The 19,875-nt window shown below is 41.4% G+C and overlaps 2 protein-coding genes across 7 annotated transcripts in view; one reads left to right on the top strand and one right to left on the bottom strand.

Annotated features, from left to right (window-relative positions):
• DNAI1 (dynein axonemal intermediate chain 1) overlaps positions 1-18,892 on the bottom strand; it is a 60,114-nt gene extending 41,222 nt beyond the window's left edge. Inside the window, exon 1 of the mRNA XM_040481507.1 lies at positions 18,581-18,892. Within this exon, the coding sequence (XP_040337441.1) occupies positions 18,581-18,610 (30 nt within the window). The 5' untranslated portion in view covers positions 18,611-18,892. The remainder of the gene's footprint in view (positions 1-18,580) is intronic.
• Positions 18,893-19,021: 129 nt separating this feature from the next.
• FAM219A (family with sequence similarity 219 member A) overlaps positions 19,022-19,875 on the top strand; it is a 54,171-nt gene continuing 53,317 nt past the window's right edge. For 2 of the 6 annotated variants that reach the window (XM_040481514.1, XM_040481511.1), the window contains exon 1: positions 19,034-19,408. In XM_040481514.1, coding sequence (XP_040337448.1) covers positions 19,382-19,408 — 27 coding nt within the window. In that variant the 5' untranslated portion in view covers positions 19,034-19,381. Of the gene's footprint in view, positions 19,442-19,875 lie in introns of all 6 variants that reach the window. The other 4 variants (XM_040481513.1, XM_040481510.1, XM_040481508.1 and 1 more) reach the window with 3 other exon arrangements.

Here is a 19,875-nt window from a genome sequence, read left to right as displayed (position 1 = left end):
TTTAAAAATGTATTTATTTTTAAGTAATCTCTATACCCAACATTGAGGTCAAACTCATGACCCTGAGATCAAGAGTTGCATGTTCTTCCAACTAAGCCAACCAAGTGCCCTTGCAGTTTTGCTTTTTACTGTTCCTCTTGCCAGAAACATCATCTTCCCTTTCCCTCTCACCACTCCCACTATCTCTGCCTAACAAAACCCTACCCAATTAAACTCTACTAGTCCTTTATCTAACCCTGACATATTATCACTTTTCTTGTAACTCCCTCTACTCTTCCATTCTTCACTTTGAGTGGCTGTTGTGAGATGAAGGATGAAATGTATCTGCAAATAGATACTCTGTTATCTCTGGGTTTTGGTCTGCAAAAGGGAATAGTATTATGAAAAGAAATATAATACTGCAGTACACATTAGAGGCAGCTTGGACATTTCAGCAAAGGAGGTCTACCATTCTTGTACTCTTGACCAAAGAATATCCTCTACTTTTGGATAGGTCATTCTATTTGACTGAGGGAGGATGTCTATGGAGGAATGATGCAGGAAGAGGAAATATCCCCCTACCCCCCGACAGACCACCCTATCAGTCAAATTAACCCAGATAGAACCCTCTTGCACTGTTGGTGGGAATGCAAATTGGTGCAGCCACTCTGGAAAGCAGTGTGGACGTTCCTCAGAAAATTAAAAATAGACCTACCCTATGACCCAGCAATAGCACTGCTAGGAATTTATCCAAGGGACACAGGAGTACTGATGCATAGGGGCACTTGTACCCCAATGTTCATAGCAGCACTCTCAACAATAGCCAAATTATGGAAAGAGCCTAAATGGAGTACTACGTGGCAATGAGAAAAAATGAAATATGGCCTTTTGTAGCAACGTGGATGGAACTGGAGAGTGTGATGCTAAGTGAAATAAGCCATACAGAGAAAGACAGATACCATATGGTTTCACTCTTATGTGGATCCTGAGAAACTTAACAGGAACCCATGGGGGAGGGGAAGGGAAAAAAAAAAAAAAAAGAGGTTAGAGTGGGAGAGAGCCAAAGCATAAGAGACTGTTGAGAACTGAGAGCAAACTGAGGCTTGATGGGGGGTGGGAGGGAGGAGAGGGTGGGTGATGGGTATTGAGGAGGGCACCTTGGGATGAGCACTGGGTGTTGTATGGAAACCAATTTGACAATAAATTTCATATATAAATTAAAAAAAAAAACAAATTAACCCAGATAATCAATGGGATAACAGATGTCCCAGTCTGAACTCCTTCATAATAGATCATTTTTCTATTCTCATTATTACACATTTTAGTATGAGCATCTTAAGCGAAGGAACTGGTAAAAACTCATTTCTCTTTCAGAATGAGGGCTCCCTTGCTCTTTCTTGAAACTTCTCCACCTTCATTTCCATGTCACCTCTCCAGTAATTCCTTCTTAATATCCTTGACCAGGAATATATGCTTGGAATATACCCTTGACCAGGAATATATTCTACACACTCCGCTTGGGTGTTCTTGATCTCCACACAGAGCTTCATCTTCTACCTTATGATGAGGTTCAAATCTATTTCTTTTTTAAAAATATTTTTATTTTTTTATTTTTTGAATAATCTCTATGCCCAATACGTGCCTTGAACTCACAACCTCAAGATCAAGAGTCACACACTCTACTGATTGAGCCAGCCAGGTAACCCAAAGTTCAAATATATTTCTGTAGCTTAGACTTCTCAGAGCCCATGTTCAAAAAAATAGCAGAGTACCCAAACTCAGTATGTTTAAGAGCCAACCTCATTATGTTCTTTTTCCAACCCAATCATTATATTCTTTTTCTATACCAAATTTCCATTTCTTCTAGTATTTCTTATCTCATTCAAGTGCATCCCCATCTACTCAGTCACCCACGTTGGAAATTGGAAGTCATCAAAACACCTGCCTTTCCTTCTCTCCCATTAGCATCATGTTTCAAAGTCTAACAATTCTATCTCTTCAATATCTTTCATAACTATCCTCTTCATTTACACCTTCCTTAATTCAGGCCCTTACTATCTTTTGCTTACATTTGATTTCCCTGACTCCAGTTTCTCTCCACTCTAATAATTATATCATTATCATCATTCTCAGCTATTGAACACTTACTCTGGGCTGGTCATTTACTAAGCAACTTACATACATCATCTCATTTAACCTTCAGAACCACCCTATCAGGTAAGAGCTACCATTATTCTATTTTACAGATGAGAACACTGAGGCTTAGAGAGATCACCCAAAAATGACCAGGATTTGAACCCAAACTAATCACTATCTATAAGTGATCTTCCTGGAACATTAATCTGATCATATCACTCTCCTGTTTTAAAGCCTTCAAGGGCTGCTCAATAGCCCTGAGATAAATCTCAAATTCTAACACAGCATCCACATTATCCCCTATTCTTTTCCTCCCACAGCTATGGGATGGTGATTTGACAATGAAAATTCTGGGGCACCTGGGTGGCTCAGCTGGTTAGGCATCCAACTTTGGCTCAGGTCATGATCTCACCGTTTCTGAGTTTGACCCCATGTCGGGCTTTATGCTGATAGTTCAGAGCCTGGAGCCTGCTTCAGATTCTGTGTCTTCCTCTCTCTCTGCCCCTCCCTTGCTTGCACTGTGTCTCTGTCTCTCTCAAAAATAAATAAACATTAAAAAATTTTTTAAAAAGAAAATGGAAGTTCTGGTCAAGGTAACAGATGATTATTATTGCCACCTACTGGGCATTTACCTAAACTTAGATCAGTTTTGGTACATGGCCCCCTTAAAAGCATAAGCAACCCATTTGTTCCTGAGCATATTTTAGGGGTAAGGCGATAAAAAAATTATTAAATTGCTTCCTGTCATGAAGAGGTAAGATTTATAAAACAAATACATGGTCAGATATACTGATGGAGCCCAAACATGGGCTCTGAAGTCAACCATACCTTGGTTTGAGTCCCCACTCTGCCACTTGTTAGTTCTATGACTTTAGGCATGTTACTTGTCTTCTCCGAACCTCAGTATCCTTATCTTTAAACTGGGCATAATGGCATCTTCTCAATCATAGGCTTGTCATGAGAATTAAATGAGTCAATGCACACAAAATGCATAGTGTGGTGCTTAGCCAGAGTTTATGCTCAATTAATGATAGTAGGCAGCATTATATTCCCATTTATAGACCCTGCTCTGCCCTTAGTCACACAGATTCTGTGTGGCCCTTGTTTACTAGGAAGCATCTACCCTAGGGACTAGAGCCTTCAGCAGCTCACATTTCCACCTAAAAGTTCAATACTGAAACATGTTTGTTCCTGGAAAGAGGGGCTCTTTGAAGCATGCAAACCCACAGATGCAGCATCCTCCTTCCTGGAGCCCAGGAGACTTCGTTTACCATTTCAATTGTCTTGGTCCTTATTTTAAAACTCACTAACAGGTTTCCATTAAGCTAAATTGAAACTAAATACCTCACCAGCTTGCAGTTTCCATTTTTAAAAGGGTAAGAGCTCTTAGTCCCAAAGGAATAGTAATTCACCAACAAATCTTCCTCTGGCTACACTGACTACATTTTAAATCTCTGAGCCTAGTGCAGTGTTAAATGCACACAGAAGGCACTCAATAAGTGTAGTTGAAAGAAATCTCAAAATTTTGAAACATTAGATATGAAAGGTAATAGACATTATCATACACTATTGTGGGAATGCCAATTGATGCAAACTTTTCATAGGGTTATGTGGCAATACCTGCCAAAATTTTAAATGCAGATACCCCTCAACTCAGCAACTCCACTTTCTTGAATTTTTCCTGTGAAAGTACTCATACACATGCATAAGATGTACAAAATTGCTCACTGCACCATTATTTATAATATTTTTTAATGGGGGAGACCCAGATATTCATTTGTGGGGGCCCAGTTAAATAAATTATGGTATAGCCATTCAATAAGATACTATGCATATTTTTAAAAGAATGAGATAAACATTTATGTACTGTTATGGAAAGCTCTCCAAGGTATATTGTTAAATAAAAAAGCAAGCTACAGAAATAGATGACCCATCTGCTTACTTTAAGAATATGCATATATGTGTATTTGCATATACATATAACATTTCTGCAAGAATATATAGACTCTGTTGATAGCAGTTTGGTTTAGGGAATATGACTGGGGAATTGTGGGGAAGGGGACCAATACTTTTATTGTATACTCATTCTCATGGTTTTAATATTTCTAATGTGAATGTGCATTACTTTTATTATTTAACATGCTAATTAAGAATTTTTAAAATCAGAGACACCTGGGTGGCTCAGTAGGTTGAGCCTCAACTCTTGATTTTGGCTCAAGTCATGATTTCACAGTTCGTGGATTCAAACCCCACATAACAGCATAGAGCCTCTTTGGGATTCTCTCTCTCCCTCTCTCTATGCCTTCTCCCACTCATGCTCTCTCTCTCTCTCAAAAATAAATAAACACTAAAAAGAAAATTTTTTAAATCAATGAAGTACAGTTAAAGAGGTTTTTCTTTGCTGTTAATGCAGTGTTAGTTAGTACAGTGCTCTGAATGCAGAAAAAGGAGATATGAGACCAGGCTGGTGCCTCCATGGAAACCTATGGGACCCTTGCCAGATAAGGCTACAGAAGGCAAGGAAGGTAGGATTTAAAAGCTGAAGCTCTAGAGTATGCCTTGGCTATGTTCCTGACTCAGCCATGAACTCTATGTGTGACCTTGAGCACAGTATTTAGTTTCTAATCCTCATTTTCTCTTCTCTAAGGTAGAGAAAAATATTAGTGCTCTTCTCAGAGTTGCTCAGAGGATAAAATAAAACAATTCATGAAGAGCACCTAACTCAGAGCCTAGCACTCAGTAAACCAAGTAACAGTGGCAGTGTAGACTTTGTGATTGTCATTATTTTATTATTCTATCATGGTCTGCTATGCATGGCAGTTGAGTCCCATTCAGAGGGCATTTATTGAACAATTGAAAAGTGTGTTATCCAGGCTCCAAGAGGTCCTTATCAGAAAGGAGCCTATAACCCTGAGAGTGTCATAGAGGGATAACAATAAAAACACCTTCTGTTTATATAACATCTTTCAGTTTACTAAACACTTTTGAGTACATCATCTCATTTGACCCTTAAACTAATCTTTGGTGGATGGATGTTAAATTTTGTCCTTTTTTCCCCCTGAATCTATTGAGATGTCATTATATGCTATTTCCCCTTTGTTCTGTTTTTTGTTTTGTTTTGTTTTGTTTTGTTTTTTTACTTTTTAAAGTTTATTTATTTTTTTTTTTTTTGAGAGAGAGAGTGGGGAAGGGGCAGAGAGAGAGGGAGAGAGAGAATCCCAAGTAGGCTCCACGCTGCCAGCATGGAGCCCAATCTGGGGCTCTAACTCACAAACCATGAGATCATGACCTGAGCCTTAACCAAGAGTCAGACACTTAACCAACTGAGCCACCCAGGCGCCCCTATTTTTTTTTAATGTTATTTATTTTTGAGAAAGAAAGAGACAGAGCATGAGCAGGAGAGGGGTAGAGAGAGAGAGGGAAACACAGAATCTGAATCCAATCTGCCAGCACAGAGCCTGACATGGGCTCTAACTCATGAGCTGTGAGATCATAACCTGAGCCAAAGTCAGATGCTTAACCAACTGAGCCACCCAGGCACCCCTGTTCTATTAATGTGAAGAAATACTTTGATTTATTTTTTAATGTTGAGCTGACTTTGCATTACTGGGATAAACCCCACTTGATCTATTATTCTTTTTATGTATTGCTGAAACAGTGTTGTTAATATTTTGTTGGAGTTTTTGCATTTATGTTCATAAGGGATATTGGTCTGTAATTTTCTTTTCTTGAAGTAACTTTGATTTTTTTTTTTAAATTTTTTTTAAATTTTTTTTTTTATTTATTTTTGAGACAGAGAGAGGCAGAGAGCATGAGCAAGGGAGGGGCAGAGAGAGAGGGAGACACAGAATCCAAAGCAGGCTCCAGGCTCTGAGCTGTCAGCACAGAGCCCGACGTGGGGCTCGAACTCACAGACCGTGAGATCATGACCTGAGCCAAAGTCGGATGCCTAACTGACTGAGCCACCCAGGCACCCCAAAGTAACTTTGATTTTGATATCAGTTATTCTGTCATCATCAAATCAGTTGGGATTTGTTCCCTTATCCATTTTCTGTAATACTTTGTATAAGATTGTTGTTATTTATACCTCATGTACTTGATATAATTCATCAGTGAAACCAGTAAAACCTTCTTTGTAGGAAGGTTTTAAGTTAAGGTATGGAGTTCTCATATTTTCCTTTTCTTCTTGTGTCAATTAAGGTAAACTGTGTTTTTCAAGAAATTTGCCCATTCCATCTAAATTGAATTTATTGCCATAAAGTTGTGATAATATTTCCTTATTATCCTTTTTAATGTCTGTAGGATCAGTAGTGATTTCTCATGTTCCATCCTGATATTGGCAGTTGTGATTTCTTTTTTTATTTAAGTTTATTTTATTATTATTTTTTTTTTTTGAGAGAGAGAGAGCATAAGTGGGACAGGGGCAGAGAGAGAGGAAGAAAGAGAATCCCAAGCAGGCTCTGTGCTATCAGCACAGAGTCCAATGCAAGGCTCAATCCCACCAACAATGAGATCACAACCTGAGTCAAAATCAAGAGTTGGATGCCTAACTGAATGAGCCACCCAGGCACCCCTGTTGTGACTTCTTTTTATCTTGATGTGCTCTGCTAGATTTTGTCAATTTTATTAACCTTTTCAAAGAACGTACTTCTGGCATTGTTAATTTTCCCTATAGTTTTTCTCATTGTTTCTATGAAACATTGCGTTTAAATCTTTCCTTTTTTTTTTTTCTAAATCAGGCATTTAAAACTATGCAGTTCCATTATGCACTTTAGAAGCACCCTAAAACTTATGATGCCATATTTTCATTACCATTCAATTAAAAACGTTTACTAGTTTCCCTTGAGCTCTTTCTTTTCTTTTCTTTCTTTCTTTTTTATTGAAATATAGTTGAGACACAATATTACATTAGTTTCAGGTGTACAACATAGTGATTTGACAAATTTATACATTACGCTATGCTCACTACAAGTGCAGCTACTATCTGCCCTTTTGCTTCTTTTGACTACCTTTATTTAGAATTATGCCTTAATTCCTAAATATTTGGGTATTTTAAAGATATTGCTGTTATTTTTTATTTAATTCCATTTTGTTCAAACTATTCCTAGTATGCTGAGATTCTTTCTCTCATGGATGGATGTTGAATTTGAGTTGAATTAAAATCTGTAAAATTTTAATCTTTTGATATGTCTTGGGACTTACTTTATGTCCCAGCATATGGTCTATTTTTGTGAACATTCTGCAGTTCTTGGGTGTAATTTTCATTCTACAGTTCTTGGCTGTAGTGTTCTATAAATGTTAATTAGGTCAAGTTGGTTAACCAAAATCTTCTATATCTATCAGTTACTGAGAGACAAGTATTAAAATCAACTATCTTTGTGTATTTTTCTTTCTCTCTTTAGCTCTGCCAGTTTTTGATTCATATATCTTGAACTTATTTTTTTAACTTATTTTTAATGTTTATTTATTTATTTTGAGAGAGAGAGTGTGCATTCATGTGTGCACGTGCATGTGACAAGCCAGGGAGGGGCAGAGAGAGAATCCCAAACAGGCTCCACATCTCAGCACAGAGTCCCACATGGGGTTCCATCTCACAAACCATGAGATCATGCCCTGAGCCAAAACTAAGAGCGGGCCACTTAACCAACTGAATCACCCAGGTGCCCCAATGAGACATTGGAATTTCATCACTAAATTTTTTTAATTTTTATTTCTTTATTTTTGAGAGAGAGAGAGAGTGGGAGGAGGACAGAGAGAGAATCTCAAGCAGGCTCCATGCTGTCAGCACAGAGACTGCCGTGGGGCTCAATGTCATGAACTGTGAGAGCCTGACCTAAGCTGAAATCAAGAGTCCCATGCTCAATCAACTGAGCTACATAGGAGCCCCCTTTTTCTAGAGAGAGAGCACACATTCAAGAGGAGCGGAGAGGGAGAGGGGGAGAGGGGGAGAGGGGGAGAAAGGGGAGAGAGGAAGAGAGGGAGAGAGGGAGAGAGACAGAGAGAGAGACAGAGAGAGAGAGACAGAGAGAGAGAGAGAATCTTAAGCAGTGTCCATGCTCAGCACAGAGTCTGACTCAGGGCTTGAGCCCATGACCCTGGGATCATGACCTGAGCCAAAATCAAGAGTCCCACACTCAACCAACCAAGCCACCCAGGTGCCTTCATATATCTTGGACTTCTATTAATAGGTGCATATACATTTGTGACTTTATGTCTCCTCTTGAATTGACCATTTACCATTATGAAATGTCCCTACAAGTAGGGACATACTTTGGGAATACTCCTTATCTTGAAGCCCACTTATTCCTGCTAATACTTTAACCACATAACTTTCTTTCGATTGCCATTTGCCAGGAGAATTTTTTCTACTATTTTATTTTCAACCTTTCTATGTCTTTGTGTTTAAACTGTATCTCTTGGGGTGCCTGGGTGGCTTAGTTGGTTAAGCAACTGACTCTTGATTTCAGCTCATGTCATCATCTCATGGGTCATGAGATCAAGCCCTGCATTGGGCCCTGTACTGACAGTACAGAGCCTGCTTGGGTTCTCTCTCTCCCTTTCTCTGGCTCTCTCTCTCAAAATAAATAAATAATCTTAAAAAAAAAAAAACTGTATCTGTATCTCTTATAGGTAGCGTATAGTTGGGTCTTGCCTTTTTTCCCCCCTAACTTAATAAACTCTGCCTTTTATTTTTTTTTTAATTTTTTTTTTCAACGTTTATTTATTTTTGGGACAGAGAGAGACAGAGCATGAACGGGGGAGGGGCAGAGAGAGAGGGAGACACAGAATCGGAAACAGGCTCCAGGCTCTGAGCCATCAGCCCAGAGCCCGACGCGGGGCCCGAACTCATGGACCACGAGATCGTGACCTGGCTGAAGTCGGACGCTTAACCGACTGCGCCACCCAGGCACCCCTAAACTCTGCCTTTTAAAGTAATGGTATGGTTGCCTTAGTATGTTGCTGTTTATTTTTTATTGTTTTCCATCTGCTTTTCTTCCTCTGTTCACCTTCTACCTTCTTTTGTGTTAACTGAGTTTTTTTAGTATTTCATTTTATTTTCTCTATTGGTTTTTAGCTGTGCCTTTTTTATGCTACTTTTTAGTGGTTACTCTAAGGTTTATAATATGCATCCTAAACTTATCATAGTCTACCAAGAATAATTAACATACCACTTCATATTTCACAATGTAATAATCTTGTAACGTCTTAGTTCCACTTATCACCACCACCTCATCTTTTGCCCTATTGTTGTCACATATTTTATTTTTATATACGTTATAAGTCCTACCTCATAATGGTATTATTTTTTGCTTTAAACTGTCACATATGTCTTTTAAGAAAATAAATAGAAGGAAAAAGAGCTAGTCTTTCATCTTTAGCCACATATTTATCATTTCTAGTACTTTTTGGTCCTTCCCATAGATAGAGCTTCTATCAAATATCATTTTTCCTTTAGCCTGCAGAACTTCCTTTTGTACTTCTTACAGTGAAGGTTTGCTAATGACAAATTCTCTCCGCTTTAGTTTATTTGAAGATGTATTTATTTCACCTTTCTTATTTGAGGGATATTTTTTGCTAAATGTAGAATTCTGGGTTGACAGTAATTTTCTTTCAGTGCCTTTAGTATGTCATTATATTGTCTTCCAACCTCCATTATTTACAATGAGAAGTGAGCCATAATCATATCATTATTCCCCTGTATGCAGTGTGTCATTTTATTCTGGCTACTTTCAAGATTTTATTTTTATCTTCAGTTTCCAGTATTTTGACTATGAGGGACATACAGTTTTCTTTGTATTTATCCTGCTTAGGGCTTACTGAACTTCTGATAATGCTATACGTTTTCCACCAAGGTTAGGAGATTTTAACCATTATTTCTTCAAATATTTCCCTCCTCTTCTATTTCCTTCTGGGATTCCAATAACATACATGTTTCCAATACACATATGACATATTCCCAAAAGTCACCAAGGCTCTTGTTTTTTAATCTTATTTCTCTCTGATCTTCAGATTAGATCGTTTCAATGGACTCATCTTCACATTCAGCTTTTAGGCCCATCTAATAAATTTTACATTTCTGATATTTATTTTTCTGTTTCCATTTTTCTGCTTAGATTCTCCATGCATTAAGTCAATATTTTCTGTAAGTCCATAAATATATTTATAACAGCTGCTTTAAAGTCATTGTCTGCTACTTCTTTCATCTGGGTTATCTCATTGGTATCAGTACACTCTCCTTTGAGATCTACCTCCCTGAGCCATGGTTAAGAAATTGTTCCCTGCCACAGAGCAAAGATAAACACATGACTGACTCATGCTGGGTGTTTTCCTTCCCTCAGGAATCACTGTCCCAAGGGAATGCAGCATATATTGTGTCCAGAATTATAGCTGGTAACAGTGGTAGGGCAAGTCCAGTATGGATTATTCCATCGTGGCCAGAATATAAGTCCCCTATACCAAGGTCTTTAAAAGTTATATACAGTGTGCTCCATTTTAAAACTCATTGCAGAAATGGGATGTTTAAAACACACATACAAACAACAACCCTAAAGTAAAGGCTTTTGTAAAAGATGGAACCTTTTGTAATGTAAATATCAGCCCTGAATGGTGGCACTGGGTTGGAAGAAATCGGAGGCCCTTCCTGCACAATTTTTGAGAAAGATTTTTCAGAAACATTGTAGAAGTTACTTTGGAGTAAAGCAGGTTATACCTTGCACTCCTTGTAAGGGAAACTGCCCTGCTCATAGCTTTGGCTGCTTGGAAAGCCATTAGGATTCTGTCCCTCCCTGAATCAGACTAGGGTGAACAGATAAGCTAGGGTCAATCAGAATCCTTCTCCACGAGTTTGAACTGGGAGTACCATGAGAAACGGCGGTTGGATGGAGATACTGATGAAGATGGTTGTGAGTCAGAGAGAGGCCGAAGTGGCATGATGAGCTGGAAACACACTAAAGTTATGAAGGAGCAGAAACCGTGGAAAAATTCGCTGATTGGGAAATGAAAATAGGGAATGAAACATAGATGCTAAGAGAAGTACACCATGAGAGATTTGAGAAATTAATTAGTACTTGAATCTGTTTCAGAACCAATAGTTTTCCAATTCTGATTCTAGGCTACTTATGTATTTATAATATACACCCACAATCCCCCACAAATACCCTTTACCCCTTCACCCACCCTCCCTTTACTTGAGGTAACTTGAGTGAGCCAATGTTCTTTGCAATTTAAAGAGCTTAACTGAAATTTGTGTGCCTTAGAGTTTGCCAGGCCCATAAAGAGCAGAAGTAGGAAAGCCTTGAGTATTCCAGGCCAAGGGAACAAAATCATTAACAAAGAACAGAAGGTTGGAATCATGTGTCTGTCTAGGGATCAGCAGATTTTTTTATCCACTTATATTCTAATTTGTCCCAAAGCAAGATTTGAGGCTGACTATATGACACATGGAAAAAAATAAATAAATGAGAAAATGGATGTGAGGTAAAAATAAAAGTAGGAAAAAAAGCTTAACATTAGGAGTAGGGTCCCTACATAATTAACAGAATTAGATTGCTGCTTTGACAAAGGCAAAGTCATGAGCCACTTCTGCTTCAGCCCCAGAAAGAAAAGTTAGTAGTCACGGTATTGTAGTACGTACTTTTCCAACATTCATTTATTTTCTCATCAACTAATCCATGCAGTCATTATTCATTCATCCAGTAGTTATTAAACATCTACTATGTACCAAATCCTAGGATGACAGCTAAAGAAAAACCCAGGTTGAGTTAGTCCTACCTCCAAGAGTTCTCAAATCTAGGTCAGATAAATAGAGGACGTAAACCCACCATACAAACCAGAATCCAGTGGCTTCATGAGTAGGACGGTGTTTTGAGACACAAACAGTGAAAAAGTTTGATCAACAGCTGTGTCCTTTGCTTACTTCTTCCATACAACTCTGTCCCAGTGATAGGGAAGACTGAACACTCCATTCAAATCCCTAACTGGCAGAAAACAATTTCATGTCACTTGCTCACAGCTGGAGCCAGAGAATCAAAATTACTCTTCAGCATCAGCTTGCAGGCTGCAAAGCCTAGGGATAAGCACAAGCCCTCTGCCATTGTTATTCGAGTACCTGGCATGTACTGAGTACTAACAATGTGCTAGGCTCCACAGTAAATAGGGCAGGAGACTAAATTCTGGCCACAAATGCTAACAGCTGTTTTGTAATCTGATAATTGTGCATGACAAACCTCAGACTGTAATTCTGAAAATAGCATGACTATAATCATAACAAAATGGAACAGCCATTGGAAAAATTTGTTTTCTAGTTATCACTTCCAGAAGGAATTCCATAACACGACTAGAGTTAGAGAAGAGAAAATTCTCTCAACTTCCTGCCACTAAACCTCTAAATTATCATCATCTGCATCCATCTCTTCTTCCTTTCTTCTCTCCTGTTACAGTCTCCTGTCCACAACTGATCCGCTCTCACCTCCTCTTCTCAGAGACTTGGCTCTAGTCAATATGTTATCTGTCTCCTGATCCCCAATTTCTTCTTATCTATGCCAGAGTCCTTCCCCTTGGCATTTAACATATTCAAGTCTTACTGTCATCCCTTAAAAAAATCCTTGTCAACCTGGTCTTTACTGTCTTCTTAGTTCCATTCAGTCTGGTTTCACCTCAGAAATTGTTCTTTCCAGGGTCCCCAGTTACATAATTAGGAAACCCCAGTTTCCTAATTATTATATCTAATGGCTATATCTGGTTCTTATCTTCACTGACCCCTTAGCAGCATGCAACATGGCTGACCACATACTCTATAAACACTGTAAATACACTATAAACACACTCTTCTTTAGGACATTATTCTTCCTTGTTGTCTGCCATGTATGTTCTTGTATGCCTTCTATTCTGTGTTGTCTTCTAACTTCTCTGGTCACTTCTTCTTATCCTACATTTTGAACTCTTCTTCCTTTGTTCAAACCTTAAATCATGGTGCTCCTCCTAGAAATCTTCCCTCATCCCCCTAGAATCAGTTGTTAGCATACCCTACTACATGCTTTCATAGCACTCTATGCTACTTCACAACCACATTCTATAATTCACTCAATAATCATTTATTGAGAGCTTCTGTTGTGATGGTCACTGTGCTAGGAGCTTGAGAATAGATGTGAGCAAAAAACATCCACAGGTCTTGCTCACAGTCTAATGGGAGAGACATACAATAATCAGATAATTACACAAACAAGTGAATAATTACATACTAAGATGCAGGCTAAGAAAGAAAGGATCAAGAGCAATGAGACTACATAATAGAGGAAACAACCCTATGTTCATTAACAGGATGGCAGCATTGAGGCAGGTTGTGGGGATTGATGATTGGGCTGAAATCTTAGGAATACATGTATAAGAGAGGATTTGAAGAGTGTTCCAGAGAGAGGAACAGCACTAATATGGGAAGAGTGGTAAAATTAAGGCTTAGAGATCTAAACAAGCCTCGGCCCATATAGGCCCCTGAAGTGTTATCTAAAAAAATTTTCCCTATCCTAAGAGCAATGGGAATTCATTGAAGGGTTCTAAGCAGGAGATGACATAATCAAAATGACAGGTTTTTGAAAATGTCTATTTATTTATTTATTTATTTATTTATTTTGATGGAGAGAGAGAGTGCAAGCATGAACAGGGGAGGGGCAGAGAGAGAGGGGAGAGAGAATCTCAAGCAGGCTCCCTGCTATCAGCCCAGAGCCCGTGGGGCTCTATCCCATGAACTTTGAGATCATGACCTGAGCTGAAATCAAGAGTCAGACGCCTAACTGACTGAGCCACCCAGGTGCCCCTCAAACTGACAATGTGAAACAAATCATTCGATGCAGTTGTAGAGAATGGATTGTAAGGCGTATGAGTGGATGAGAGTACTGGTATAAGGCTTTTACAGTACTCTGAGTGAGAGATGGTATAGGCTGGGCTAGGAAGGTGACAGTGAATATGAAAAAGTGGTTTGATTTGAGAGGTATTTAGGAGATAAAGGGGTGAATGATATCTAGGGCTTGAGGAAGATAGGAGGTATAAGGATGACACTGAGAAAAAGGGTCACAAGAGAGTGGATATCTTAGTTTGAACGTATAGAAACACTTTAACTGCCCTTAGATTCCACTCACCTCCTCTTGTCCTTTCTTCTATGGATCCCAGGCTCAGTCACCAGGTCAAAATTTCTGAATCATCTAAGATTCTTTTTTGGCCTTGTATGCATTCTTGCCCATTCTCCCCTACCCTAGTCACCTCTCATCAAGATCATCAGTTCTAAAAGTACTGTCCCTCAGGGGCCTCTGGAGAGACCATAAGATGATCCAAAAATGCAAATGCAAGTCCTTTCTTTGGCTCTCACAGGCAAATGATGCAAAGTTCCAGACTGATTTTTTTTTTTATGGTAACTAACTGAGTTATAAAGAAGTACTAAAATTTGTTAGTCATAAACTAAAATTAGCTTTTAACTGGAGTTCACAGAAGACTCTAATTCAGTTCTCTACTAAGAAGTCTGGCTGCCAGGCAATGTTTGGCAACGTTGCAAAGCTCCTCCTGCACATATACACATTGCAACCAGTTGGAATTCTCAAATTTTTGGGGAAGGACACTTTGTTATTGGGGCATTACCAGTGATGTTTTGGGCTGGTCATGGTTTATGGTGCCTGGCATTCATGCATTTTAATTACAAATTATGATTCATGGAGCTCTATCACAACCAATTTAATATGCCATGGGTTATTTGATTAACCTTATAGAGTAGAGGGATACACCTCTCTGATCTTATTTCCTGCCACTGCCCCCCTTCCTCCTGCCTTGCTGATCTAGAACATTTATAGCAAGCTTCCACACCAGGAACTTTACTCTTGCTATGCCCTCAGTCTGGAGGCTAACTTGTTCATTTCTTCTGGATCCTTCTCGAATGCCACCTTTGTGAGGCCTTCTGTGACTGCTATGTTTAAATCATAATCTTCTGGTTCCCTGAACTTCCTACTCCATTTCCCTGCTTTATTTTAATCCTTGACACCTATTATCATCTGATAAGCTGTATATTTTACTTATTTGTTTATTGACAATTTACCTCCAACTAAAAGATAAGATCCACGAGAGCAGGGATTTTTGTTTGTTTTGTTTGTTTCTGTATCACCAGTGCCTAGAACAGTACCTGGCATATAGTAGGTGATCAATAAATAATTGTTGAATGAGAATGACTATGGCATCAGAATTGATGACCTCTTAAATCTCTAATACCCAGATCTTAAGGCATGGGTACATATGATTCAATTTTGTTTTTTTTTTTTTCAGGCACCCCAAAACCATTTTTATTTTTATTTTTATTTTTTTTTATATATGAAATTTATTGTCAAATTGGTTTCCATACAACATATGATTCAATTTTGAATCATTCATAGCTCTACTGCCAAAGCAGATATAAACATGAACCCAGAAAAACATGCTTCTGTAGTGACATTTTCTTGATATCACTCCCCACTAGTCTCTTCATCTCAGGCGTTCCCCTTCCTATACTATTTTTTTTTAATATGAAATTTATTGTCAAATTTGTTTCCATACAACACCAAGTGCTCATCCCACCAGGTGCCCTCCTATACTTTAAACACACTTAAAGGGGGCGCCTGGGTGGCTCAGTCGGTTGAGCATCCGACTTGGGCTCAGGTCATAATCTCATGGTTCGTGGGTTCGAGCCCTGCATCGTGCTCTGTGCTGACAGCTCAGAGCCTGGAGCTTGCTTCAGATTCTGTGTCTCCCTCTCTCTCTGCCCCTCCCCCACTCATGCTCTGTCTCTCTCTCTCTGTCAAAAATAAATAAACATTAAAAAAAATTTAAACACACTTGGATCAAAATTTCTAAAGAATAACTCCAGGCATTCAGAACTCATATTCATTTCATTTTCAGAATTTAATATATTCCAGGCATTGTGCTATGTTCAGGGGAATCAACGATGAATGAGACAGACATTCTCACTATGCTATCACATAGTCTAGGGGGGCTATCACCCTATCCTGTCTCTCCAAAAAGGGGACTTAATATCTTATAGAATATGACAGCCAAGCTGAGACCTGATGTATGGCTGGAAAATGAAGAAATTTGAGGCAGAATGGCATGGAAAAGGTGGACACAGACAAATGATTATACCAGGCAGGTAGAGGAAACATCAGTTTCAAAGGTCTAGAGAAGAGTGTGTGGATGTCATTTTCCAGGAAGTGAGGGCAGTTCAGTGTGCTGCAACTATGGAATTTTCACAGAGCAATGGTGGGATCTGAAGTAGGTTTTGTGGCAACAGCTAGACCTTGCAAGGCTTTGCAGGCCATACAAAACAAGTTGGACTTTTGGGACTTTATCCTGAGGACAAGAGGGAGTCACAAGCTCAGTCCTGACCTTCCCTTTACACTGCAGGCAGCCAAGTCATAGATACCTCCTCCCTGAAGCTTAGGCTGCTTCAACCTGTATGTCTCTCTTCCTGCCAGATCCAGGGATCCCATCCTCTCTTATCTTTGTATGCCTGTGTTCTCTCTCCCCTAGAGGGAGGAGTTGTGCTAGGTTCAGGGGAACCCCAGAGTTCCCCAGAGTTCCCAGAGGAAAGGCACAACTTCTCAAACCTCTCTAGACTGTCGCACACCCAGCTCACCAGTGACCCTGATTGACCTTCACTGAGACAAGAGAGCGGAGAATACAACCTAGCACAACCCAACCTTTTCTCACACCCCACTCACCAATATTACACATTAAAACAACTCTTCCCTCTAGGGGGCAGCACTGATGTGTCCATAGCCAGTGTATACATATGTGAACATAGGGTTGTTTCCATGCGTCCATGTGTATATGGTCAGTTGACCCAGGCTTTTCTGCTTCCTATCTGCTGTCACCGCTCTCTGCTCTCAGTGAAACTAGACTCTAACGTCTCCCCTAATGGGCTGGAGAAACTGACCCCAAGCTTGTTCAAACTTTAAGTGCCAGGAAACACAAATCTCATCTGCAAGTGACAGAAAACAATGGTTACCTGGGCCTGCAGGGTTGGGAAGAACTGACTGGGATGAGGCACAAGAAAACTTTGGGGGTAGAGGAAGTGTCCTATATCTCAATTGTAGTGGTGGTTCACAAGTGTATAAATTTGTCAAAACTTGTCAACATGTACAACTAAAATGTCCATTTCATTGTATGTGAGCCAGACATTAGTAATGCTGAATTTAAAACAAACTTTATGTAAATTAAGTCAGTAGGCCCAAGCACTGTATATGAGCTTAAAAACACAGCTACCCTGACATAAAACTAGGGCATGGCCATACAGGAACAGCAGCCTCCTCATAGTTGCAGAGATCTAAGAGAGATGAGTCCACCTGCTCTGGAAGGACAGGTGAAAGAAGCAAACTAGCAAAGACTAATATGGAGAAAGCCAAACCAAAATATGTAAAGTCACAAACAGCATGGACACAGATTTGCTTTCCAAACCTCAAAATTCCTAGATCTGAGTGAAGGAAACTTAGAATAAATAAATAGAAGTTCTGCTTCACAGAGTCAGAAACCGCATATTAGTCCCAAGGTGATAATTCATAAAGGGTTTGGAAAAAGTGAATTCTTAAAGGACTGAGTGACAACCACAGAGGGCTCCTTGAGAAGCTGGTCCTTACCTTACCTTCCAGAGTGATGCTGGGGAGGAAAGCAGAACTCTGTACTTGGTGGGTGAAGGGGCTAACTCTTGGGTATCCAAGTTACCCAAGGGATGACATCTGGCCAGGTGGCAACAAGGACACAATGTTCAAATGACTGAATGAGTCACAGGAGTGGTCCAGGGACTCACAGCAAAGAGAGACATATGAGGCTCCAGAAATAGTCGGGGCCAGTGTTTGGTGTGTCCAAGTGTGTGATGTGGGGGTGGGGGGCAAGAATGGGAAAAAGATCTCTCTTCTCTTCCTCTTTACCTGACCTCTCTCTCCTCACAAGTCTCCCAGCACAGAAAATCTAAGCCAAACTCCTGTACATAATCTGTTCTGTGTCTCCTGTACAGTTCTCTTGCACTCCCTCTGTGGGGTCTCAAAGGCCTGTGTCCCCACCTAGCCCAGCGCTGGACATACAGAAAATGGCTGGAAAAAAAATTTCTTTGGGACAAGAATATAAGGGCAATGAGGAAGGTATCAGGGGGGGTGGGGGTGGGAGGTAAGACAGATGGACTGGTCAGGAGGGTCTGTGGTGTGAGTGGAGAGAGGGAATGGAATGGCGAGGGGAGGACAAGTGAAAGGAAAGTGGGAAATAGTGGATCAGGGGCAGTGTGTGAGAGGAAGCTAGGATTAGAGGGAGAGAAAAGGACAGGGTTAGAGGTCAGTGGAAACACAGTCAAGGGTTCACAGAGAGAGAGGTTAAGGGTCAACAGAGAAAGGAAGATGAAGGATCAGTAGAAGATGATCGGTGTCCTCAGAGGTCATTGGGAGAGGGCAGTCGGGGTGTGTGGTACCTGCTTACGAGGCGGCTGTTTATGGGGCATCTTGGAAGAAGCAGGAAACACCTCAACACTTGGAACACCTACAAAATACTCTCTCGCCTGAGGATTAGGAATGTGTTTGTCCCCTCGATCACGCACAGGAAATCCGGATTCTCTTTCACTTCAATTCCCAGTTGCAGGGGTTCTTTGGGGACAGCAGTCGATGTGGGTCCCCGCGCCCTTGCAGTATAGAATCGGCTCCTCCCAGACGCGGTTGCCCAGCAACCAACCTTTAGCCAAGGCGCAGGCGCCTCTGACGCCCCCTCCCGGCTCGAGGGAGAGGCGGGGCTGGGCGCGCGGGGAATCTCCGGCTCCACTAAGACCCGCCCCCTCAGGAATAAAACGACCCGCGGCCGAGCGCGTTAGAAACTCCTGCATGTGGGCGGGGCTGGGGCACCCAGGCACTACCTCCTCATGAATAATGCAAGTACAGGCGGTGTCCCGGACCCGGAAGTGGAGTTGCCGAGTCACCGCAGTGGCTGAGCTGCTGACAGGAGGCGGCGGCGGAGGAGGAGGCGAGGCAAGACCTGCGGCTCGGCCGGGCCCCAGCCGCGGTAGCACTAAGGCAAGCCCACGGAGCCACGCTGGTCTCAGTCAGCCAGCGAACCTCCCACCCCTCGCCCACCCCTCCATCTGCCCGGACGCCTGCCCGCCCGACTGGTCCCGGGCGGCCTAGTCTGCACCACCCACCCGGCTACTGGGGCCGCCGCCCCGCGCTGTCCGGTCGGCGTCCCTGGCCGCGCCCGGCCCCGGGCCCGCTCGCCCGCCGGCACCATGATGGAGGAGATCGACCGGTTCCAGGTGCCCACCGCGCACTCGGAGATGCAGCCGCTGGTGAGGGGGCGGGCGGCGGGCAGGCCAGGACCGGGAGGGGGCGCTGCCCGAGGGGGAGGAAAGGAGGGAATCAGGCTTTGGTGGCTGTGCGGAGGGGGCGCCTTGGGATGGAGCAAAGGGAACCTTGAAATCGCATCGCCGGGGGAGGGGGACTTGTAGGACTAGAAAACCGTAGGAGAATGAGTGGAGTGACAGCAAAAAGGCATGTAAGGGCTTAGGACATAGTCAGCAGAGATAGGCCAAGGGAGCAACGGGGAGGGCCGTCGGGTGGAATGTTTGGGGCACAATGGTGCATGCACACCGCTAGTGGAGGCCCTTAGCTGGGAAATGAAGGAAACTGTCATAGGGCACCGCCGCGGCCAGGCCCAGGGGCTGGGATGAGAGGTGAGGAGCCGCTTAGCTTTAGAGGCCTGTGATGCTCAGCGCGGGGGAGG

Source organism: Herpailurus yagouaroundi, unplaced genomic scaffold, assembly GCF_014898765.1.
Source record: "Herpailurus yagouaroundi ecotype Mexico unplaced genomic scaffold, PumYag 160, whole genome shotgun sequence".
Taxonomy (NCBI): domain Eukaryota; kingdom Metazoa; phylum Chordata; class Mammalia; order Carnivora; family Felidae; genus Herpailurus; species Herpailurus yagouaroundi.
This window is presented reverse-complemented; position numbering and strand designations above follow the sequence as displayed.